This window comes from Dreissena polymorpha, chromosome 15 (assembly GCF_020536995.1).
Source record: "Dreissena polymorpha isolate Duluth1 chromosome 15, UMN_Dpol_1.0, whole genome shotgun sequence".
NCBI classification, from domain to species: Eukaryota; Metazoa; Mollusca; class Bivalvia; order Myida; family Dreissenidae; genus Dreissena; species Dreissena polymorpha.
This window is the reverse complement of record NC_068369.1, coordinates 37,616,258-37,643,908: the sequence shown is the minus strand read 5'-3', so window position 1 is coordinate 37,643,908 and position 27,651 is coordinate 37,616,258. Positions and strand designations below refer to the sequence as shown.

At 33.8% G+C, this 27,651-nt stretch overlaps 1 protein-coding gene across 2 annotated transcripts; it reads right to left on the bottom strand.

The window, feature by feature from the left end:
- Positions 1-3,008: 3,008 nt before the first annotated feature.
- LOC127860604 (uncharacterized) lies at positions 3,009-26,607 on the bottom strand. 2 transcript variants are annotated; one of them, XM_052398798.1, is made up of 18 exons: positions 26,515-26,607; positions 26,258-26,305; positions 25,682-25,761; positions 22,796-22,867; positions 22,041-22,245; positions 21,344-21,507; positions 20,263-20,413; positions 14,807-14,974; positions 13,047-13,123; positions 12,075-12,143; positions 10,237-10,348; positions 9,131-9,222; positions 6,813-6,881; positions 5,859-6,117; positions 5,017-5,208; positions 4,504-4,619; positions 3,612-3,799; positions 3,009-3,462 (listed from the first exon to the last, which is right to left on the bottom strand). In XM_052398798.1, the coding sequence occupies exons 1-17, from the start codon at positions 26,525-26,527 to the stop codon at positions 3,653-3,655; spliced, it is 2,034 nt and encodes a 677-aa protein (XP_052254758.1). In that variant the 5' UTR covers positions 26,528-26,607; the 3' UTR covers positions 3,009-3,462; positions 3,612-3,652. The 2 variants fall into 2 exon arrangements, with proteins under 2 accessions (XP_052254758.1, XP_052254759.1); XM_052398799.1 differs by lacking the exon at positions 3,009-3,462 and having other exon boundaries at positions 3,559-3,799; positions 26,515-26,547.
- Positions 26,608-27,651: the final 1,044 nt, after the last annotated feature.

The window sequence follows — 27,651 nt, the reverse complement described above, 5'->3', positions numbered from 1 at the left end:
AAAGCAAAGAGGAAATCATAATACAAATAAAATGCAGCCATCAATCTGAAAAAGGTAAAAAAAACACCTTCACAGCGAATATATATGATCTTACTATTTATTTTGTTTCCAAAAACAAAGGATTAAACGTTGTCGAATAAAATAGAATACAAGTTTACAAAAAGAGATACCAGTAAATCACTGAAACTACTTTAATGCAATTGCAAATAATGTTCATCTTTACAGTCGACAACTAACACTTATACGAACGACTTGTTCACAGTGGAGAAATCCCCATACCGGCAGATCCTCTATTCTAGACAAGACTTCTTCATAGTGGAGAAATCCCCATACCGGCAGACCCTCTATTCTAGAAAAGACTTGTTCATAGTGGAGAAATCCCCAGACCAATCTCTCGTGTCTAGGCAAGACTTGTTCATAGTGGAGAAATCCCCGACCCCCTATTCTAGACAAGACTTGTTCATAGTAGAGAAATCCCCCGACCCTCTATCTAGACAAGACTTGTTCATAGTGGAGAAATCCCCCGACCCTCTATTCTAGACAAGACTTGTTCATAAAGGAGAAATCCCCCGACCCCCTATTCTAGACAAGACTTGTTCATATAGGAGAAATCACCGACCCCTTATTCTAGACAAGCAGATATTCATGCGACGCGTATAGACACATTTTTATTCTGCAACAAATAAAAGTGAACTTGTCGGTATCGGCGTTAACTTGGTCGTAATGAATTTTATTAACGTGAAAAACATTTATACCTGGTCCAATTGGTCCTATTAAATGTATGTTATATGTTTTATTTTACATTCCTCGTTGCTATGTTTTGGGTTTAAGATGGTGAATACATAATGATGACACAAATTCGTACATATCACTGTCAGCGAAGGACCATTCTGTACTTGCATACTATTCAGTACTGTCAGCGAAGGACCATTCTGTACTTGCATACTATTCAGTACTGTCAGCGAAGGACCATTCTGTACTTGCATACTATTCAGTACTGTCAGCGAAGGACCATTCTGTACTTGCATACTATTCAGTACTGTCAGCGAAGGACCATTCTGTACTTGCATATCACTGTCAGCGAAGGACCATTCTGTACTTGCATACTATTCAGTAACATATCAGGGTACAGGACCAATGGGTTTCACAGGGATTTACACACGGGCTTGACAGAATGTAAACTCACGGTTTAGATTTTTTTCCAAATATATCAAGTTATTGAAATACATTTGCAAAAATCTTAATCGCATAAAAGATAGTATTTCTTGCGGTTTGTGCCGATATCTTAAGATTTCATAATAAATCATTGAATACGTCTGAATTCGGTGCCGAGTTCTAACGTTACATGCAGCACAATCGTTTTAATGAATGATGTACACATCGATTTTTTTCCCAAGAACACAGGCTTTTAAAATGTAGTAATTTTGATGTATTGCATATTGCCATAAGCAGCATACCAAACTGTCTGTTGTTCATTAGTTGAAATTCTTAAAAAGAATTGTTTAAAAAAGTTATTTGAAAAAAAAAGAGCTCCACTTGCCGGTTTACATCAACTAACGTTTAACAGTGAACCCCGAACAGTCACGGGACCCTGATCCCTGTTATTGTTAGGCTCGAGAGCATACAGATACGTAATATACAAGTAAGTAATGTATGCGAGTGAAACGCAGTTCAGACGCCAAACACATACTTAATACTTATCAATGTATACATGAACAAAATGTATTTTTACCATAATAGTCTTAAAAAATAATACGTATATAATACGTCTGTGGATGCAGATACTTTGAAACGAAATTAATACTGTATGATACGTTCAGTTCGTTAGTGTTCAGCATATTGTGCTCTAATAATTAAGCATGATTGGTAAGTCTAGATCAATAAAATATATATATTATGTACATTTGCTTTCCAATACGCTTGTTCGCAGAGAAGACACGAATTTAATGATTAATAACAAACAATTCTGTATTGATTATTCAGCCATAGTTTGAAATACAAGTTATATTCTATTGTGTCAGTTGCTTTTTGTGCTGTTAATATAAATTATAGGCTTTATGAAACACCACAACCATTAATATGCTTTTGTTTGTAAATTCTTAAGCCTTTTTAAAATATGTAGCTTTAGCAAATTATTGTATTGATTCAATTTTATTATTTTGAAAGTAATTGTGTAAAACTATGCATTTTGTTTCGTTCACATTTAATTTCAATTGAATACTCTAATATTATATTTTAAATATGAACAAGAGAGCTTCACTTTCACAGGTTAATAAGACTAAATGCATTTTAATAGACCCGGACCAGGATAAAACTCTTGTTACCATCCAATCTTTTATTGAAGGAATGTGGCAAATTGTTTGTGCAACACCGCTCATGTTAACACTTGAAAACTGGATGTCTGTGCCTCATGGGCTATGATTTCGAAGGCTTTGCTTACTTAGATGGAAGGTTACACAGGGCGCAAAACTAGTTAAAAATCTGTCCGATTTGAAATAAAATAAACATTCTTGATTTGTTTAAGGTCAATCCTATATTTGTATAAGTATTCATATACAATTTAATCCAGAATAGATGACAATTCCTAAGTTTTTCTTCCTTAGCATGATCTAACCTACATGACTTTAATTTTGGATGCCCTGACACTGACGTTTGGGAAGCCTACGTCTGCTGCACAAGACAATGCAAACTACGCATAATTGTACAATGACAAAAGCTTTTGTAACTTCAATGAATTGAAATCGTAAATCATTTAGATGTTCGTTGCAGTGACAGTACAACTTCCGCGCAGAGATTTGATTGGAACCAGCATAGCTGCATGTGAGAGCAAAGAACGACAACTCTGCGTGGAGATTGGTGACAGTAGCTGTCTGTCCTAGTCTAGATTAGTTGTTAAGCCTATAGCTCTGGGCTTTTGACGTGTTTGTTTTACCGAAGTTTCGTATGAGATATGATTTTAAGTTAACTTCTTGAAGAAGACAAGAAAGCAGGCATTACAAACGCGACGATTCATTCGAATAAACTGTCTGTTTTTATTTCATGTTTGATTTGTTAACAAATACGGAAATATGGAATGATCTTAGGTTGACAGAAAATCATTTTCAAATTAATATGTGAACGTTTTGAACTAAGCTCGTACAATGAAGCGGAATTATTCATTTGACATGTCTGTGAATGTCTATTTTGAAGACAGGTCATAACCAATATGTAAAACTGCATATTGCTGAGAATGAACATCGCTTGCACTTAGTTAGTTTTATTTAGGTTTACACAACAAATTCCAATATTTTTTTAATTAGAGGCATCCATATCCTTAAAAACAAAAAAAAAGGTGAATACATGTAGATTTTCTTTATATCTGCGTTTTACTTGTTCTCACCTTAATTTTGTCCGGTTTTCTTTCATGTCCCATTAATCTCCCGCATACGTGAGCGTAAAATTTTTAAATTCTAACGCTATTTTCTGAAAAAAAAATGTTTAAAATACTAAACATTCTTATTAGTTTCACACGTTTAGTTGTATTGATTGTTTTCAATCGCAAACTTAATCAGAACAATATTTCTTTTCAAGATGTATGTTATTATTTTTTTACAAAGAGTCTCAATATATACTTGATATGGACTCTATTTGCGGAGTCAGTTATAATGCGCGGCTACACAACACTGATCTGTTTCCTTGTCTCGATGTTTTCGATGTCCATTCCATCCCTACACAGGTTGGATGCGTGGCAGACGTACTCGCCCTCGTCCGCCTTCGTCACAACATCAATGACAAGATTGCGCCTTTGCCAGCTTATCCCCTAAATCATACTTCAAATTACATCAAACATTACATGACAACATGATATAAGCGATACACTCGATTCGACGAAGATGACACTGTTAGTTATTTACTAATCCAATAAATAATCATTCACTTCTCACTTTTAACCTTTGTCGATAAAGTGTTATGATGATAGTGCTTTGCATATGTAATGTATAACTAATATGCATTGTCATTGATATCGAATGGATGTAATGATTCGAGAATACCAGTGAACCTGGTCATGCCACATGTTTAGCTGGGATTTATTTTTATTATTGTAACAAAATAACAATACACAACGATGCAGAAAATAAAGCTCTCCCATGAACTTTAATAACTAGAGACATATTGTAATAGTACGATGTTACATACCATTCAACCCTTGTACGCTCAAGAAAATAGTACTAATGTCATAAATATGTTCTGATAATATAATGAGCATTACATACAAATTACGTTTGTTGAATATTTAAAACATCCAGGATAAGATTTTAATAAATAAAAGTAACACAATTTACAAAAACTCAACGACATTCGTACACAAACTGAAATATTTTTACAATTAAACTAATTGCCAAATTTGACACTGAAAACATAATATCTATACGGATGTAATTTGAATTCGATACATTTTAGTAGCTCCTTATTTTAAACCAAGCTCAACGCCCCTCTTTAAAAGGTCATCACAATGATTCCTACTTGCGGTGTGCTCCATATTACGTGCGGTGTTGGGTCACCATCGGCGATACATTGTAATGTAACCTTGCCTCCAAGCGGTAGTTGGCTGCTTGCTATTATTCGCACATTTTCTGCCTCTAAAAATGCGAGATAACAAATGTATCGCATATGTAACTTCCTTTATTGGTTTTTGGAAATCACCGCATATGAAATATGTACCGATCTGGAAGGATTACGTTCATGTAAGTTCTTATAATCAATGATATGCAGCGCGAGTTTGTACATTACTTGAGGAACTAATATATCATTTGCATGCAATATGAAAAGCGGATATTGTTTAATGACTAACCCAAACCACGGATTAAGAAGAATCATTTTAGTCCATAATAATGGTTGCTTTTTACGACATGGATTATTAAATCTTTGCGCGAAACAAGTAAGCTATCTCCGAGAAGCCCGACAATTATTGAGGGGAATTGATGATTATGTATTATAATGAAAAATCGCTTTTCAGCCTAACAGAGTTATACATACTTTGACACTGCTTCCCCGTTTCGCCATAACAGAAACTTCGACCTGAGACTTCTTCTTGGACATCGCCGTCATAACAACCGATCACAGGCTGATCAGTTGGGTTGTAACACGTCCTCCAACGAGACTTAGTCCCTTGTATATTATTCTGTATTTCCAGGCAAATGTGGGGTCCCCACTCCCCCCATCCAAGAGCTATGAATATAAAACTTGGTTTTTAAAAACCCTATTATATGTCTGCATGGCCAATTTTTTTTTCATTGCAACCCGGTAATGGGTAGTTGCTGTTGTTTAATGCCCAATAAATTGAATCAACGATCAATGTTTTTTAATTTGTCTTTTCAAAACATGTGTATATTAAGTAACCACATTTCCTGCGTCGGGTTTGAACTAGTTTAGTGTATTGTTCTCAACACATTTTGTTTAAATACTACCTCAGGCAGAGAAACTCTATTTGAAGTATTTCTGTTGTTTCAATGAGTTTCTTATACCGGGTATATTATGTATTATGAAGTTCAGAAAATAAATAAAAATTTGGAAATTAAACCACGGTCTATTTATAAACAGAACCGGTCATCGGCATATATTATACTGTTTAAGTAAAATTCGAAAGACGAACTAGAAGAAAGAAAAGTCCTTCAACTTTATAATTTTCGACATATTTAACATGACCAGCGGACAAGAAGTCACCATGTCACCAGCGGACAAAAAGTTATCATATCATGACCAGCGGACAAGAAGTCACCATATCATGGCCAGCGGACAAGAAGTCACCATGTCATCATGCGTTAGTATCAGCTACATGATTGTGTACTAAACATTTATTTGAACACATGTTTACTTACGAAGCGGAGGATTTGTCGTGGTCGTTGTTTGAGGCTGGGTTGGGGCTGTCGTAGACGTTGTTGGTGGGTGGGTGAGGGCTGTCGTAGACGTTGTTTGATGATGGGTTAGGGCTGTCGTAGACGTTGTTTGCGGACGGTTTGAGGACTGTGTGGGTTGTTGTGTCTGATGACCGGTATCAGTTTTGTTGTAGGAGTCACACAGGTTGGTGTCGCAACACTTCGGATACATGGAGTTGGCGAACGGTACAGGATTGCAACTCTGTAATGCAAAATAAAGCATGAAAGCACTATCGATGTAAGTATGTTCTGCATATACAAATAGGCCGTGCTTTTCTTTTAAAGACAGTCTCTTCTTAGCAAAACACTCAGTTAAGGCGGAAAGGATCACCCATAATCTTGGACGACACTTTACGCACATGAATAAAATCCCCTTTTCACAGAGCACAACTCAAACGTAGTGTAGGCAACAACAAAACATAGTTTCATAACAATAGAACGAGAATAAAAAATAATTACTTGATTAAATAAAGGGTATTGTAAATTATGTTTGTAAACATTAAAGCGTTTGTTTGAAGTGGTTTTCCGTAACAATTTACATGTATGCCGATACGGCAAGATAGTTATTTTAAGGAATATACTTTCAATATTCAAATGTCCAGTGCTGTTTGTATTGACTTTATTAATACGTTGTCAATGCATTTTTTTTCTAACTCACACCTATAACATCACTCACTACGACAGTAACTATTGAATCCGTCAGTCCATGATGCTAGGCATGACTCAACATGAAGAATAAATAAAATTCGACATGCCAAGTTGTAATATGTTAAACATGTAGTATGTATTTATTTTTTCAACTATGTTATTTTATTAAATGGTATATAATTACAATGGATTTATATTAAAATCGCATTGTAACAGACTACAGCGTGCAGAATAAGCACAGTGCTTTACCTTTGAATCAGTACAAGAAGTTTTGTAAAGTTCTCGGCCGTTTTGGGTTATTTTCATCAGACCACAAACCTGAAACAAAGCGTGTACAATGTTCAATTAGTTGATTTTATTGTATGTAAATTGTTCTACTCAATAAAATGGCTGCTTATTTAACTGTCCCATTACAAAGTGTGTATTCTTAAACTGAGAGTTTGTCCGTGTGTTGACAATACGAACTTAAACGTTTGAAATGCATTTTTATTTCATAGAAAAGAATGATGCAGGCGACATATCATACTGAGTAATATCTTGTCGAAGCCCATCGGTAGTCGCCATGTGCGACACATCATACGGAGTAATATCTTGTCGAAGCCCTTCAGTTGTCGCCATGTGCAGCAAACAGTAAATTACGCTTATTTTACCAGGACATATTTATCTGAAGAAACATTTCTTTAAATAAAACTTGTGTTACTTCCAGTCACATGGATTTAAAATGCTACTTCTTTAAATTAAAGATTATATGGTAACATGAGTTTCTCTCCTGGTCCAGAACTATCAAAATGCTTTGGCCTAATTAAATAATAAAACTGAAATCCGCTTGTTCATATTGCAACACATTTTCAATTCAGTAGTAGTGTACGATTGTTTTTAATAGAAATTAAATGTGAACTTAACACAACGCGTACTATTTTACAAATCACCTTTAAAATAATAAAATGAATAAATAAAAAAAGTGACCAAAGCTACCTATTTTAACAAGGCTAATGAATTTACCAAAAAAGAAACATGTTCAAAATCAACCTTAAAGTCCCTTTTTATAAACCTACTCAACAATAAAATAGCAAACCCTAGACACATGTATGACTGATGTTGTTGGCATGGGTGATTTTGAAAACTCGGCTAATAAAGTTATATTTGTATTTCACATATACTCATTCAGAACAAATAATCAGCTTAAAAATTAATGCAGTATATAATTGATATATCACTTAAACGCAAAACGCAAAGTTTGATTTGTTTCATATATCGCAAATAGGAATCCGGCAGTGACGTCACGTACACTGTCTATTTTGTTTGCGTGACCTTATTCATATGTTCCTCCTAAAGAGTATTTAAAAGTAATATTAACATTAACTGTGAATATGCATATTTATTTGCCAACCGGTTCCGATATCTTCAGAGCAAATAATAAATCTACAATGTGATGTTGCTTATAGGGCATCTATCTGATTGTAGAATCTCTCATTTGTTGTTCATGGACTGCTTTCTGTAACGTAATATTTCTATGTGTGTTCAATTTATTTATAACACCATATGACACCAGTTAAAAAAAAGCCATTTTGGTAAAATATATTATTTTTTAGATTTGAATTACGAACCTTCCACTCTATAATCGTATAAACCACATGGAGGGTCTCGGCATTACGATATATATACTTTTTGGATGGGGATGGGACTTATAATGTATTTAATTAATATTTAATGATAATACATTATAGGTAAGGAAGATTTCTTTCACTTGTTATGATGTTTATCGATTGCTTTACATCTTTTATTTTGAAATCGGTATTTTGAATTAATGGTTACAGTTTACAAATACTTTTTCATTTATAGGCTTTTGTTAAGAGATGAAACACTCAGTTTGCCTGTTTTTGGGAGTCCTGTAATTTGTTATGTCATTTTTATAACTTCCATCTGATAATTTTGTTAAGATTTGCTGAAAGATCATTTCAACGAATAGTAAAAACATTGATATTTGTAAAGTAGCATTAATACTCGAAATCAACGAATATTGTGTACGATATTTCGAAAAATTAGAGTTAAAACATAACACATCAATGCTCCTTATGACAATAGCAAAAAAATTAACGCTAGATATGGTCACAGGAGGGAATCCCGTATTTGTTTATTTTATTTATTTATTTATTTATTTATTTATTTTTTAATTTATTTATATTTATATATGTTTTTCTATAAAAAAACATATATATATAAGATATAATAAAAAAAAATTACGGGATTCCCTCCTGTGGATATGGTATGGTATTTTATGAGCTTTCAATAATTATACGCAATTATACAACAACTAGACTTTGAAAGTCTCACCTCTTAGTATAAACGCTTCGACCAAACATTTTGCAATGTTTTTTGAGCTTAAGAACATGAGTACAAGTTATCATTGACATTTATTTACTTATGATGTACGGGTAATATTTTTTTATACGTAAATCTCTATATAATGGACAACATAATAAAATGTGATACCCGGATTCACAAACATTATGGTTACATAGTTTATATAACATTAGGCCACTTGCAAGAATATGTTAACAACTTGCCTCGTTGTCTTTGCAAACGTTGATCTTGCTGCAACTTTCTTTTGACGGCGCGATTTGCTCATCACATGCGAAACACACCAGTTTAGCAAGGTCTGAAACAGCAACAACACAAGGAGAAAACTCTGAACGAGACAAGTTCACGCGGCCAATATCTCAGAGAATGTGGAACATTTTAAACCACATTAAAAAAATACATCGACATGATAGAAGCGGTAAGCTTTTGTCTCCTACTGTAAAAGCTTAAGTTTCTCTTGGCTTTTATGCTTAATTATCAATGGCAATCATTTGATGTTTCAGCCTAGTTAATTGAGGGCGTCAAATCATATATGGCGACGACAGCATATCGCATAAATAATACCATGCAATTTGTTTTTAACAAAAGGTTCGTAACGTTGTATCACTTGGTAAAGCATGTCATGAAAATAAAAGTTTACAACGGAAAATCGAACATAATAATTGGAATAATTGGATTTCATTCGTAACAGTACAACAAACATGAATACAACTCCCAAACATTGTATAAGCCAACAGTCTCACTGATGTTAAAAAAAGTGCACATTACTGAAACAAAATAAGATTAAAAATGAAATTGAAATAACAGTATGTTTTTAATTTAATGCTTACAATTTTCATTCAGCTATATATACATTTGCAGCATTTCTGTTTCACGAATTATAAGAATCATGACGGCTCCACTATTTTATTTTATTTTTCATAGAATACTCGCCGTACCTACTCTACGCGTATGCCTTCAATCGCTTTTTAAAGATATTCATTCTTGTTCGTTTGTATATTGATTTAATATTTGTTTCAGATAAATTCCTTTCCATAGCATTAGAAAATGATCAAATGATAATATAATATATGAAAATTTCATCTGCGTTGATAAAATAAAATCATCGCTGAACACGAACCCCGAAACATGCGTTGTATTAGAATCGCATAATCGTTGTTGCACATCAATATATATCAGAAACAACATGCTACGCTTTAATTTGCACTTATTTTGTCTTTAATTTCTGCTTCATAATTGGACATGCTATAACCTTTGCTAAGTTTACATATTTCAACAAAGACATGCGTTTGAAAATTATTTGAACTCTTACGTTCGTTTCCGCAAAGTTCGTAGTTACAAAGGTCTTTGTTTTCGCAACATTGAGAGCATATGATGTTTTCTCCTGCATTTTCTATGAAGCGTTTCCCACCTGCCAAACAAAGCTGAAATGAGCGAAACAATGGATTCATTCATTTAATATCGAAAACCACAACACACGTATTTATTCCATAAATATTAAATACCGCAATAAATGGGGTACTTCTTTAACTAGAAATACCCATTACTTGCTTTTAACGTGCTGACAAGATAAACAACTGACATTATGAGATAAAATGCCTAATAAAAGAAAAGTACAAGAGCAACAACAAAAAACAACAACACAAAATCCGCGTCAGAGTCTATTCAAAGTTCCTTTGATTTGGAACAGAAAGCAGTTTTTCTAAACGATTCGAATTCCAACATCTCTTTATTTGGTTAAGTTACTTAACATGTAAATATTGAGATTTTGATTTTCCTCTTCACTAATGATATGATAATTAAGACACAGGATTTATTGCAATATTCTTTAATGAATTGCATTAAATGTATTTACTTACACAACTTATTTGTCCCCTACCGCTTTCAACGGAGGGGACTTATGGTTTGCACTATGTGCGTCTGTCTGTGAGTCTGTCTGTCTGTTTGTCTGTCTGTCTGTCTGTCACACTTTTCTGGATCCTGCGATAACTTTAAAAGCTCTATATTTTTTTTTGATGAAACTTGAACATGGTCAGATGGCAATATGGAGATTATGCACGTATTTTCATTTTGTTCCTATGTCTATAATTACTTCTGGTTGGTATGGCAACAAATAAAAAAAAAACTGACAATGGTGAAGCCGGTAGGGGACATATTGCTTGGCAATAGTCTTGTCCATTCTTGAATATATTTAATCATTATTTTATCAAGGAAACGTTAATAAAAATATATAACTGTTATTAAAATCTGTGGCCACTGGTAGTAAAATCATGCTCTCTACTTTTCACCTGGATAAGGGATATAAATAAAAGTCGTATTATAAACTTATGATTTTTTCAAAATATTGATTAAAACGTTACATTCAATTAATATGTTATCTATTCTGATTGATGTTTTTCCATTAAAGAATAGTTATTTAAAAATGTTTTTGTAATCACGGGTCAGTTTGTTTGTTTCTGTGCTGATATATAATGGAATATAAACGATATATACATACAAATAACGTCATAAGAAGATGCTGGTTTGCATCATTAATTCTTCGTCGAAGTTGAACGCTGCCACACACACTAACATACGGTGGCATAGAGGTGACATTCATTCCTCTTTTTGTCTTTTTAAACTTGCACCACTTATTTTTGTATCGAGTTGCGACGACATATTTACTTGAGGGAATCAATAACTTACTCGTGGGACCGAGTAAGCTATGTCGTGGGAACGACTTACTAACTCTAGGGAACGATATAGAAAAAAGAGTGCAAACTTAATAAAAAAATGGAGTGAAATGAAAACCAGCGGTGCAGTAAATAAAGGGGGGGGGGTGAATTAAACAAAAGAGGGGAGAACGAGTTAGCTTTGTCGTCGGAATGACTTATTAAGTCGAGGGAACGAGAAAGAAAAAAGAAGAATGCAAAACTAACATGTCTGAGTGGTCGCCGCATTAGTAGGGTTAACGAGTTAGTTAGTCGTTCCCTCGAGTTAGTTTGTCGTAGGAACAAGATAGAAAAAAATAGAAGCGAATGTTACCTCTATGCCATCGTAATTACATGTACGTATAAATCGCATTTTTTAAGCACTAGGCACTAGTATCCGAGGTAAACACATCGTACATGTACATTCACCCTTTGAGATTTATGAATAAGGGACTCTCACCCTCTTATCCCGGCACCCAGTTGCGTAGAGGATATTTCCTCCCATCTGGTATTGGTCTGTGTAACACGACTGGAACATATACACTAATTATGAAGATAATATCATGAGATATTCTCCAGCCCTTGAACGAAAGTCATATACATGTAATATATGTAACACTTATTAATAAATCATAATATAAATAATATCAAGAGATATTCTCCAGCATTTGAACGAAAGTCAAATACAGTTAATATATTCGACAAAAATTAATATTGTTGTTGTTGTTGTTATTATTCTATTCCATTCATTATACCACAACATTCTACGAAATAACCATGTCTTATAAAAATTAAGGCAATCCTGCTAAAATGTCAATATGTTTGTTTTTAACATCTCTTTATATTCAATATTGCTGTTTAGCTTTTCTGATCATAAAAGCTCTGATATTTTTATACCATTTATATTAATATAGGAAAATTACCAGTGATAATAGAGTTATCAATTGCAATAAATATTTTTTTCTGCAAAAGCATATCTGAAAATCCACTTCATTCTATTTATTTTTACTCAAATAACTTGATCCAGATAACTTTCGGTAGTTATACCACTATTGATCCAGATACCTATCGGTAGTTATACTACTCTTGATCCAGATAACTATCGGTAGTTATTCCACTCTTGATCCTGACAACTATTGGTAGTTATACCACTCTTGGTCCAGATAAATATCGGTAGTTATACCACAATTGATCCAGATAACTATCGGTAGTTATACCACACGTATTAAACAATGAAAGCTATGACGTCACTGTGATATGGCATGAAATGCAGCGACGTCAAAATGTGTTCAACTCTTTTGTGTTTTATTTTGAAAACAACCACACCATACACCATAACTTTAACAGGCAAAATAACTAGAATACAGGTTACTGATCAGCATATTCTGACTAATTATTTGCATTGTAAGAATAAAAAAAATACAACACGCACGGAGTGTTCTCCACATTGCTCCACGTGTTGACATGTAGACGGAGAAATCGAGGCGTCACAACGTAAACAGAACGTTGCTGTGGATAAAAAGTACGTTAACAAAGACGGTATGCTTGTACACATGTACTTATCACAAAATAAAACACAATTACTATATTAACAATATTATTGTTTGAGGATAATAACTATATAAGTTAAACATTGTAAGACTTTAACAAAATTGATATGAAAATACAACAGTTAACTCGTTTCAAAACATTAACATATTTACGTGTATGTATAAGCAATTAAGCATAATACTGTTTAAACTCAAACTCAAACACGTTTTATGTAAGTAAATAAAGTCCAATCGTTCAAGTTAGTGCAAACCATCGGGCCAGTAATACACACTGAATAAGTATCCAAATATTTAGTAAAATATACCTTAGTTTCTTCTCAAACAATAGTATATTTATGAAGTTTAATACATAGTACACAATCGATGTTACTTCGTAAATAATGTCTTCGTTTTTTTGTCCCCTTATGGGGAATTGTTGTAGAGTGTCAAAATGACAAATTTCCTATTTAAAACAGATTGAAACAATAAAACAACACTGTTGTTCAGAGAGTCATATACAAATTATTACGATGACAGTTACTGACTATTCATCTTCGTTAAAAGCTAAATATTCAAAATTGCTAAAATTATAAAGTAGTTTTAACGCGAAACGAATGAATAATGTGGCCTATTACTGTTGCTTTGTAATTGTCCTTCATAATACATGGATCGCTGATATAAAATGATATCATGTATAAAATGCATGGCATAATACAACAAATCGGATGGACGCAAGGTTAAGGCGATAGCTTTTTAAAAATTCATTTTTATGCTTTTAAAATCGTAATTTAGAGGAAACAAAAGCAGGTTAATGTTTGAATGGTATATGTTATAGTTTTAATATCGTTATGTATTGAACAATGTTATAACAATTGTTACCGTGACGGTTTGCTATGTCACGGCGCTAGTTTTGAATACAAAATTCAATTATTCGTTCACGAAATATCTCCGTAACAACAATCCTGACTTATTCATGTATACCACAAACCATAAATACGTATTATTTACTTTTGAATACAACAGTTCCTTCCAGAATCACCTCCTATTTTTTACCTTTAACATCTTATAGCATTATTTAGCGTTTCAATGATCTGGCATAGTTAATAATGTTCACCAATATTTACAAAAATCTACAAATGATATAACACAAAGAAGTTTTATTACGTATACATGCATATAGAATGGATGTCTTCACACATGAATCATTTTTCGACATGTATTGTTTCAATTGTTTTAATATATTCGGAACCTTCAACTTTGTGATCATTACATTATCGTAGGGTTAACACAATTCTTCTTTAGTTGAACAATATATATATATATATATAACTAGTTGTAACATTAAACTATGCAAAAATATACTTTTGAGCACGAGAACTAAACAATGTATGTGATGCGCTCCAACACAATTTCAGGGTAAACATTAATAGCGTGTTATTTGTAATCGATGCCACTTTCCATCTTTCCAGTTCTAATACTAAACTAATTTATAATATTGGATTGTTGTTATTTGTGGGCTGTCTTTGAAATACTAGCTGCATCATCGGCGAAAACAATACAAGAATTATATGTCGTGACTTTCATTAATTACAAACATCAATGGGTCAAAACGTTCGCGCAGATTTTATTGTTTTTTGATAAACATTAGATAATGGAAACTTACTGTTTGCACAGTCTCTGTCGGCGCACGAATAATCATAGTCTACATCCGTCCCCGAGCACGCTTTCCCGTTCTGGTTTAGGCAGGCCCTTTTGCGAGTTCGAACCCCTCTCCATCCACAAGTAGCAGTGCATGCTGTCCAGCTCTGCCAGGTCCCCCATGGATCATAATCTAAGATATACAAGGAAATATCCCACGTATGGACTTAAAACTGACAATGAAACCCTTTTTGTTACTTTCAAAATTGATAATTCAACGACATGACAGGAATAGACAAACGATAACAACTGATTTCGGCTTGCAATGGTTTATTTTCTATATTCTTCTGTACAATACAGATATAAAATGCCTACATACATATAAATGCTTGATAACATGTTATATATACGCAAAATGTAACACATTACAGCGACCAAAAAAAAGACAATATTAGCTTTAATTTTGAACAAGTGACATAATTTTCCAACAATCTGGGCCTCTACACGTTTGCAAGGAAGAATACATAATAATAATATTTCGTTCAAAGTAACTTTTTTTCGCAGGCATTTGCGGTATGTTCTTGTTCCTTTAATGTACATAAAGCATTTTTTTTAAACAACACTTTAAAGTCACTATCACGCTCACCAATACATACGGCTACTGTATTATGCTATATAAAAAACATTCGACAACAAGTAGTACCATACGATGGTTAATTACAATAGGAAGACCCTGAAAACAAGTAACATTGATGTAAAAACGTTATATTACAAGCATTCGGCAAGTTTTAAGCATCTAAATATCTAAATATCGTTCCACGATGTAATCTACTTTCGCTTTCGAGTCAGGATCGGATTCTTTCGGGTTGCGTTCATTTGCAAAATTTATACAAGCCATTTTCTCATTCGCTAAGTTCCAGTTACCCAGAATTCATTTTGATTTCACAGAATGATTATTCATGAGAGCTACGTCATGCTTCCGACGCTTACCGTATCCAATCTCGTGTTCGCCCGTAAATGTTCGGATATTTCACGGGAGATATAAATGGAAATATTTGTAGCCACAAAAAATAAAAACGAGCATTTTGTATCTCGTTAAATCCATTCTACCAGACAACATCTAACGTTAAAATTTTGCATTTTGCTAAAAGGATCATTGATTTATTTTTTTATGGGTTAGCTTTATTTAACGAAATATTCGATATTTTTGAGCGTGATTGTTACTTTAACATTTACTTTATTGTTCATGTTTATTCCACAAGCTTTCGAATATTTTTTTTATCTGAATATCGCTCATTTTACTCGTGTATGACATTTTCCATACGTCTTGGTTCCATGTTGCTTATCACCAAGATCACTATTTAACACGTTTAATCAATCTATTTAGAGTAATTCCTTAAGTAAGAAAAAATTATTATGCACGTTTAAAAAATGAATACAAAATGCAACGCTTTTTTAAAGCACATTTTCCTGCGGGCATTTCCGCGATGTTTTTCCCCAATTAAATGTACATGGTACTTTTTTTTATCTGAATTGCACTTTAAGACGTGTTTTTGATATTGTAAGTTTATTCCACAAGTTTTGATTAATTTTTGTTTCGAATGTCGGAATGTCACGTATTCACACACTTAACTCGTTAATTAAAGTCTCCATTGGTAATCATAGCATGTTACTTATTTTAATGAGTCATTTCTTCTCATTTTTTAATTATGTTCACCAACTTTATGTTCTAGATGTTGATTTGTAATGTACATTCACAGCACGTTCCATTATGATTTTAGTTATTGAGTACACGTTGTATAATAAATAATAAGTGCTCCATTTCCGTGAGTTATGTTTCATTTGCATGATTTCCAATATTTAGAGACATTCTCTCAAAAGTAAAACGCTTTAAACTCCGATCAGTGTGTTGTCCAAAGAAACATGCAATGCCATAATGGCAAAGGAGTCATACATTTCCTTCGCTAGCTTTGTTATAATCAGTTGTTGTACCAAAGTAAGTCACGATCATTCGACAGGTCGCTGAGGTTCGTTCATCACTATCTATTTGGAACATTAGTTGTTCATAAACTGTTATCAATTATTTGACGTCATGCTGATTAGCACCAAGCAAAGCTAGTTTATGGTGAGGTTTGAACCAATCAGAGGTAGTCATTATTGTGTCGAGTTGAAAAATTGAGCGCATTCAAAATACACAAAAATATGTTTATAAACCCGATGAAAAATCTGATGTATCGATAAGAAAGTTTCAAAATAAAGTGTGTTGCCTTGTAACATTACATTTGATTAAATCAGCTGTTGACAATAAAGATTCTTTTTATGCCAACCGTTTAGAACGAGGAATACCTTCTTGAAAACTTATATAACGTATTATATTTACAAAATCTTTCAGAATGTGGCAGTATATTCCCCTACTTACTGTGATATATTTTCGTTATTTGTATTCATTTTTATCGATTTCATAAATTGGGCTTACGTTTTAAAATGTAGTGATGGATGGTAACAAAACCGTTTAAACCAATATACAATTTATACTACCATGTTCTTGAGCGATCGAAGCTTACATTATCAAAGATTATCCAATCATGTTTTGGAAGTAAGAATAGAACATAAATGCTGACAAAGTCTATCACTACAATAAAATGGTGACAACAATTAAATTACCGAAGTAAATGATATAAATTCAGTACAACGTAAAAAAGGATCAATTACAATGAACCAAGTACTGGTTCTAGTCACAGGAAACGGACTCGAGAGCGTCAAATAAGGCTAAGGCTTTATATGCAATCAAGCTAAAATAAATAGGTTAAAACTTAACTAATCGTGAATGAATACATTAATGAAAGCGTGTTTGTTGCTTAAATTAGTTTTGGTCAAACTGTGCTTATGAACGTTTATAATAAAATGTCGCTACCCAGACCTTATACAGTGACCTTGAACGCTATTTGTATGCGGGAGCTACCCAGACCTTATACAGTGACCTTGAACGTTATTTGTATAAGGGAGCTATTTGTATGGGGGAGCTTACAACAACCCAGACCTAATACAGTGACCTTGAACGCTATTTGTATGGGGGAGCTACCCAGACCTTATACAATGACCTTGAACGCTATTTGTATGGGGGAGTTATTTGTATGCGGGAGCTTACAACTACCCAGACCTTATACAGTGACATTGAACGCTATTTGTATGGGGGAGCTATTTGTATGCGGGAGCTTACAACTACCCAGACCTTATACAGTGACATTGAACGCTATTTGTATGTGGGAGCTACCCAGATCTTATACAGTGATTTTGAACGCTATTTGTATGGGGGAGCTATTTGTATGCGGGAGCTTACAACTACCCAGACCTTATACAGTGACATTGAAAGCTATTTGTATGTGGGAGCTACCCAGATCTTATACAGTGATTTTGAACGCTATTTGTATGGGGGAGCTATTTGTATGCGGGAGCTTACAACTACCCAGACCTTATACAGTGACATTGAACGCTATTTGTATGTGGGAGCTACCCAGATCTTATACAGTGATTTTGAACGCTATTTGTATGGGGGAGCTATTTGTATGCGGGAGCTTACAACTACCCAGACCTTATACAGTGATTTTGAACGCTATTTGTATGGGGGAGCTATTTGTATGCGGGAGCTTACAAATGGTGCAGTATCCTCATAATTCAACTAAAAATTTAAACAGTTGTTTCCACGTCGAATCCAGAACATGACTTTCCATATGTTATAAACGTCAATTTAAGGATATATCCTTTATGTTTTAATTTAGGTTCGAAACGGTTCGAAATGGGACAAACTTTTATAAAGTATTTACTGAATTAATTATTCGATACAATCAGAATAAAAGACGAAGTATCTTAAACAGTGTTTTATGTCTTGCATGATGCGATATTCAAAGTCTCAATAGTCGTATGTAACAATATTTAAGTAGAACACAATAGTTAGGTACAATCCATGTTAGGCTGGTAATAACCCATATATGTGATGTGTGCTTTCAGTCATTCCAGTATGTGCTGGGAGAATCTTCGTTCCAGTGAACGGAAGAGAAAACTGAACGTGCGGACAAAACAACGGAAAGGCGGAAGGACAATGCGACGACTGTATCAGAGGATTCAAATTATACATGGTGCAGGACCACGTGACTTTGTGTGGATCCACATTAAACGTAAATGGATGTTAACACAACGTAAGTGGTGCTTTTTATCAAATAACTTTTTAAAAACATTTTTTTCTGAAGAATTTCAACTAGTGCATGAACGACATATGTTTATGCTGCTTTAACAATCTCAAATACATCGGAATTACTTTGTTTAATTAGTATGTGTTCTTGTACAAAAATGCGATAAATACTACACGGTTATGCATCACGAAACGTGAAAACAGACACATTCAAGAATGTATTCTTCTACTTTTAGATATAGGCAGAGACTGCAAGAGAAACTGTCTTGTATGCACTAAAGAATTATGCAAATGTATTTCAATAACTTATATATTTGCAAAAATAAAGTTCCTAGCGGTTTGTTTACATTCTGCATAGCCCGTGTGTAAACCCGTGAAAACCCCGTTGATTCTGCACCATGTATACTACTGTGCTAATATGTAGTCTCTTTAACTTTAAAGATTGGTATACGTGTACAACAATTAAATGTTTTGATCACCACACACACAGTTAGGATCTCTTAACTTCGGTCAGGTTAAAGTCAATACAATAGGGTGAAAATGGTTAATGATTAAAACAAATGACGATTCTTAGAATGATGGTTTAATTTCGCTTTATAATTATGACGATATTATTTAATTATTGATTATAATTTTGTTAGTTAAATATTGTCAACTTTGTGTCAATCATTCCTTATTCTTTATGAAACATAACTGAGAATGTTTAGGATATAGCAGATGTGGGTGAAACATTATTATCAATTTAACTAGGTGGATTTTGGGATACAGCATAAAGCAATACCCTTAATGGGGCCTTTTTCACTGATTTCGGCATGTATTGAAGTGTGTCAGTAAATGCTTTATATTGATAAATGTAAACATTGGATCTAAAAAGCTCCAGTAAAAATAAAAATAAAATTACAGAAAGAAAAAAGATACTCTCAACTGGGCTCGAACCACTGACCCCTATAGTAAAAGTCAAACGCTAAGACCACTCGGCCATCCGCGCTCATACAATTAGTGATATATTTTATTCTTTATATAAGCAATCCTCGTAGTATCACAAACTAAAACGACAACAGCAGAACTCTCCAAATTATTCAATCGTTTCGCGTTGCAACGCTTTATAATTTTCAGGTTTTTAAATCGTCAAAAGATGTATAATATGGATATTTTAGAGCATGATAAATGTTCAGGTATTACTGTTTCCTCACAAATATCATAACTACAACGGACATTTGCGATTCTGAAACATCTTTTTAAATCAATTTACCAACACGTGAAAAGGTCCCTTTTAAATATTTCATATTTACTACAGAAATCCGTTCGACAGCACCGTCTTGTTGTTTGGGGCACATCTTCCGAATCATCGGGACCATTATCGTCGGTGGCATTTGGTTGTTGCATAGTACGTCGTCCGATAAGGGCATTAGTTTCAATAAACATGTGGTCTGCTGCGCATTTCTATAAAGCAAGATACATTACGGTAAACACAGCCTTCTAGTTTACGCCAACAGTGTAAGGCTTCCTAAATCGGTATAGTTATGTATTATAAATTAATGGCAATGTCGCTTGACGTATTGAGAACGTTTGTGTGTCATTTATGGACGTTAAACAAATAAATAAATGAATTGCATAACTATTTTTTCACGGAGCATGACTAAATGAGTTGGAATCGCTAGAATGTGATCATAATTGGTGCTTACAAATGGTAGACTTTTTTTGCAATTTATAAAGACGAAGCATGTGTTTTCAAGCAAAGACTATTCTATTTATATGTGAACCCCTCAAATAATGTTTTTCAGTGAACTATAACCATGCAGTTTGGAACAGCACACTGAACCTTGCCGGTGAATACAGTGCCATTCTAAGATTTATTTAGAAGCCAAGCCAGGGTGCAGACTCAACGGGGTTTTCATGGGTTTTCACACTGACTGGACAGAATGTAATCACACCTTTAAGAACTTAAGAAGTTATTGAAATACATTTTCAAAAATCATTAGTGCATAAAAGACAGTTTTTCTTTCAGTTTGTGTCGATGTCTTAAGGTATAAGAATAAATCCATGAATACGTCTGAAATCGGTGACAAAATGTTTACGTTGCGTGAAGCAAAACCGTGTTGTACAAATCGAATTTTAAACAAGACCACATGCTTATTAAATAAAATAATTCTGAAGTATTTCACATTGTCATAAGCAGCATAAAATCTGTATTTTATACCATTCTTAAGGAAAACTGTTTTAAAAAGTGAAATAAAGCACCATTTACCGTCGTGTTTAAATCCATTAAAGTGAAAAGGGTGATCCCCACAAAGTCACGTGACCCTGCAACCTCAAGCAAATGTTCACTGACATACGAAAATCGTTCAAATATTTGTTTTCGTAGTGACTTACACGAAGCCCATAACATCCAGTATGAAATACTGCCTGTCCAGCGATGCTCAAATCCTCAATGAAGCAAGCCTCGTCTTGCCCGCACACTTGTATTCTGGGACATGTCGATTGTCCTTGCTGTTGTGGGCATGCGTAGCAAAGAGGACCACGTTGTGTTGAGTAGCCTGTACAAACGAATAGATGTATAAATTCAGCAGAGTAAAATCGCAGCAAATCAAGTCAAGAAATTATGACGCTTTCTGCATTTGCAGTAATTGTTACTGTCACAAATCATCGTTATATGCTATGTTAATAATTTAAATTGCAAACCAGCTGTATCCGACGGGAGGTCAATATCATAAAACGTGTATATGTGTTTATATAAAACAAATGTATAACGTAAAATCCCATTCAATCTAAAACAATTGTATTAAAAACATTACATTATTAAAACCCCGCTGCCTAAATCAATGTAGTGTGTATATTTCTTTACGATTGTGACACAAGGTCTAAAGCATTAGAGACATGTTCAGTCACTTAGAACCTGAACGCAAGTATACGACGAATTACCTTTGCTCCCACACAGATGACGCATACAATGAATTACCGTTGCTTTCACAGAGATGAAGAATACAACGAATTTCTTTTGCTTCCACACAGATGAAGCATGAAAAGAATTAACTTTGCTTGCACGCAGATGAAGCATACATCGAATTACCTTTGCTTCCACACAGATGTACATTGCACACGTCGCCAGTAGGGCAACACTGGCTGCAGACTATAAGATCTCGCTTGTGATTAAAACGTGTGTTACTCATAACACCATCATTAGCATTATCTATTTCTTCCGTCCAATGTTTCGCGGTGTCATTATGCCCTTCTGACGATAAATCGGAAAGGTGTCTTTTGTGAACTGTACATTGCTACAAAATGAATGAATGTTTATAGTTATGAAAATAACATTCTACATAAAGAAATCATTAACGTACTATCGTTAGAGATTATGTTCTTCAAAAACTGTTTTCAAATCAGGGCAGTGACAAAAATATGTATTAAGCTGAGGACAAAACACACGAAAATATATAAAGATTGTTCATAGTTTGCAGAAACCAAGCTAAAAGGGTTTCGTTACTTCATGGAATTAACATGCATTACATGTCTTCGTCGGTGTACATATTTTCAACGAAATACTTGTATACTTTTAATGCATATAATGCGTGTCGTTTCAAATAAATCCGCACTTATATTTAACTCCGATAACAGTGTGAAGTCTACAAGTACATAAAGGTTACGGCATATGATATTTGATATTTCAGTTATGCATTATCTTAGCATAAGACATCGTAGACGAAAGTATTTTTTAAGTCTGATCCTTTGCCAATCTTTACGCATACCCATTTAGCGCATCCCTCTTATTTAGAGCGCGCTTATTGCTGAAAAAGTTATCATGTAACTTGGCAAAAACTTGTTTACCCTTTGGTCCCGGCATCCAAGTGAGAAAAGCATATGTCCACTAGGCGTCACATGGACGTCGGTAAAGCACTCCTTTAAATTAAAAAGCACAATGAATTTAAAAAAGCAGCTCACGCTTTTGTTGAAATAATAAATCGCCTGATAAGTGCTTAGATATTTTAACATTGTATTAATATAATTTTTATTTCAATCCTCATGTAAACTTTAATTAAATAAGACGCATTCAATTTTCTTTGACACTCATACAATAATCATATTAAATGATTTCTAACCATATTATAATGCCCATCATTGTAACGTTATCACACGTGACTTTGTTATGGTCCATAAATTTGTTTTTTATTGTAAACGAAGAATAGTTGACGTGAAAATAATAAATAATAAAATACATAATGGCATTATAGCGCCTCTATTTGGAAAATGTCAGCTTATCGACAGCCCTGGCAGCTTTTATTCGCTTAATGAAGGGAGGCAACTCCGACAGAAATCGATATTGGGAATGTGAAAAACCCTTGTACACACACGACCTTATCATCTAGTGAAATGGGAAAATAATCCAGCACCAAACTATGAAACTGTGACTTAAAATGTGATCTGGATATTTTTTTCTAAACGGATACAATACGCCTATGAGAAAATGTGCTCGCGAGATAACATAATATATTTAAGAAAACACACAAACAAGTATTTGTTCAAGCAGTAGCTATAGTAACTAAGGCTCGATTGGTCAATGTCGGTTCGGGTACTACTTAAATTTACCCCGGGTACTCTTAAGTATACTTAGATATACTAAAACGTACCCGACCAATTAAGACTGTACCCGAGTTTACTGTCGTAAAACGCGCTAAGTAAAACGAAACACTATTCTCTTTGAACAAAATTTGCCTCAAAAATTTTTTGTGTAGGAGTTTCAATAACATAAAGGGCATTTTACAGAACATTGACATTAATATAAACATAACTTTTTTTAATTCCGACAACGACCGATTTAGCGTAAGAATTGCCGGGTTCGTTTTAGTATATTTTATGTACCCGGGATACATTTAAGTAGTACTGAGTCGACAATGACTTATCGAGCGTAAATAAGAAAACAAAACAGCTGAGGAAACTATGACAAAAATTTGACCAGACAGACAGCCCCACAAATTGAGTATTAACTTAAGACGAAAGCTGCGGTCCATTTACAGTTTATGAATTCCTGGCTGGTTGCTGTAATGCCATTGGGCCTGAAGTTGACATTCGTGATACATCGACTATCTCCGTAATTCTCCGTAAGATAGGCAGATTTAAGCAATAAATCTTCTGCTAATCCATTGTGCGAAGTTGTTATTTTGTTTTATATATTGTACCAAACATATTCATCAAGTGTATCAACGAGTGTGTAATTAAATATTTAAGAGTACTGTAACACATTGACAAACTTTGTACATCCCCAAAATAAATAATACAGAATATATTTAGATTTTTTTTCATATGAACGTAAAATACTCATAGGAATTTCACATATTTTTTATAATATTGATTGCAGTAATGTTTCAATTGTAAATAATCAACAGCGTCCACAGAAATGTAATTGAACGCTACCGCACAATGAAACTTATGCTCGATCGGTCGTTGTCTGCTGAGGTACTACTCAAACGTACCCCGGATATTATTAAGTACACTACAAAATACCAGGAGTTCGGAAGAAAAAAACAACACTGATAATGGCCGGTTGCATTTACGCGTATTTTTCGTACGCGGTGTACTTAAGATTACCCGGGTTACTTTTAAATTGTACATGAGCCGACAACGACCAATTGATCGCAATATAGCTGTGTGAAGTCATTTGTCAATATTTTGCACGCGCGGCCCATTTTGAGCACGCGCTGTCTATTTCAGAAAAAGTGGTTGTTCCCTACACGTTTGCTTGCCTTTATTGTAATTTAAATTAAAATAAATTAAAATTCCGGTAGGCACGATAATGCGTCGCTATGGCGATGACAGTATATTTATCCTAAATCCCGCTAATTGCCTAACTTTAAGAAACTTTAATTGACCAAAGACAGTCACTTTGTGTCAAAATTATGATAAGTGCAAATCGCGTCGGCAATTAAAACACCGACCCGCCCTTGATTTAATGACTCGAATTAAAATTAAAATGATCAAAGACTATTTGAGTAAAGGAAAAGCAAACTTGGTGTAAAAAACAACAAATAAAAACTAATGCAAAAGATTTTCGATTTACATAAATCGCGTTCGCCGATCGAAATTGTTTTTTTTTGCTCTAATTAAATTGATTTAATGTGTATCGTAGCGTTACAATCATGTTGTCCAATCAAACAAGCTTTTATAAAATAATTTACTCAACCTCTTATTTATTTATATGAACGTTTTGAAATTGTTGACGTTATTAACACTTAACGCTGGACGTGACTGTCACCGTTCAATGCCCGCAAGAATGAACACACCTACCGTCCAACTCGCCGATTCCCATACCCATCTCCCTTTCAATGAAGAAAAAGTCCGTTTTTTTGTTCGATCAAGCTTTTAAACAAATATTCACGAATATTTGATCAACATCTAATAAAAAATAATCAACAAAATCAACTTCGAATTAGCGACGGCAACGCTGTGTCAATATTTAGTCACTTCCGGTGAACTTCCGGTAAAAACGAAAGTAGAATTCATGATTTTTTATAGTTTTTCTCAACAGATGTTGACCGAATGTCCGAACATTTGTTCGGAAGGATAACCGAATATTCGAATACCCAAATCGGTATTCGTTGCCATCCCTAATTTTAATGGACATATACCGGTACCATAAATAAATAAGGACAAACTATTGTCATGTACAATATATTCAGTGTGAATGTTTTTCCGAAAGGAATACAAAAATGTGCCAACCTCGTGCTGACCGCATTCGGATATGGAATTGCAATCATTGGGTTGAGGTATATCATAGCAAGACAGACATTTCAGGCCATCTGTTGAATAGAAAACACAAGGTATAGGGTGAGAAAGCATATTTTACGTAAAAAAAATAAAAAAATATCAGTTTATGTCTTGAGCATTTCTGTTTAGCAGTAAAAAATAATGATTTTAGCATTGCCAAGTTTGTTACCAAAGAATTGTTTATACCAATATGAAATACATCCAAACCAATCTGTAAAATATCACATACGTTCATTATCGTCTTCAAAACCGTTCTCGTCGCGAAATGAGCATGCACTTGGTCATTATGTTTACAATTTTACAGAACAAGAAAGTCTAGATTTGTTATATTAAGTTCAATTGGGAAACATCGAATTACAACATGATCATTATTTTTATCCAAGCCATCAAATACATAAGATAGATAATTTACAAGACTCTAAGAGAACTATACATTACAGTAGTACAGTTGATAGACATTAGAGTAAATATAGTAAACTGTTTGAAACAGTAGGAATCAAATTAACACATGCAGAATAATATGCTTACGTGATGATGTAAACGTCGCAAGTAGAACGCCGGCAACATAGAACATAACTAAATAAAATGATAGAAGGACATGATTATTCGATTATAGAAGCTCAGTGAGAAGTCAATTTGACTTATTATGATAAAGGAATGTAATTTAATATATATCGATATGTAGTAGAATCATTATGTTAAATGCATATTGCTTATTTTATTACAAAAGCTCAGCTAACATATCGCAATGTCTTATTTGAGTACATCAAAACATGTTTAGTTACCGTTCATCTTCATGAGTCCACCATAAATTTATCTACTATTGTCGCCTTATTGCAATATTTCTTTCATGACCTTATCTATGTCGATAATAGAAGGATGTAACTGATAAGAAGAATAGCGTGACCTTAGTTCAAGAAGATATTCAGAGCTTGTATTGTACGCTGGATAGTTAGTGATACTAATATCTTTGTAAATAATAACAACAGTTGAATTAAACAAATAAACCAATTATTACAGATGTCGAAGTATCTCAAACTTTTTTTAGGAGTGGCTGAACGAATCTACAATAGCTGGGAGGTAACCTTTGCGAGGAGAAGGTTTAACGATACTGATATGTGTCCTTGCCTCAATGTCTGTCACATCTGTGTCGAGCTAACTCACGTTCGAGGCGATGCAGATAGCCTGGTCTGCCTTTGTGACAATATCGATGACATGACGATATCATGCTAGGTATGATGACGTCATAAAATAACAAAACCCGATATAGCAGAAGTTTTCAACATAAATAAATTCATAAAATAAGCAACATGAAATGCAAAGACGTTAGGATGTAAATGCTATTTACTGCTAGTTCAATGGCTTTAAGACGAAACCATTTTTTACAGTTATGTTCTACTCAAAATTTGCTAAGAATCATTTTTTATTTTCAAATTATCTTCAATTTTGGATAACGTTCAATTTAAATTGTTATTTTGCAGGTTTTGATATTAAAATGTGTGTTTTTTATTTTATTTTTATGTATTTATTTATCATTGATGCGTGACGCTGGCTGAATGTAGCTAGGGGTGAACTTCAAATTGCACAAACTATAAAAAGTGATCGTTAGCAAATTTTGAGTAGTAAGATCTCTAGAAGATATCGAAAGACAACATAACATAATTAGAAATTTGCAGCAACAATGTGTTGACAACCCCAAGTCTAATGATAATACAGTAGAAAATAAGCGTGTGTTGCACCAGTTTAAAAAACATTACAATAAAATGTAAATGCCATGCATGTTTATTTATTAGCCATCCATTAGAATGGTTCGTAAAATAAACGTTTCCTTATCGAAATTGAGTTCGAGTGTAGCAAATTTATTTTGTGAAAACTCCCGTGTGATCAATACGTATTCATAAAATATTCGCGCGATTAAAGTC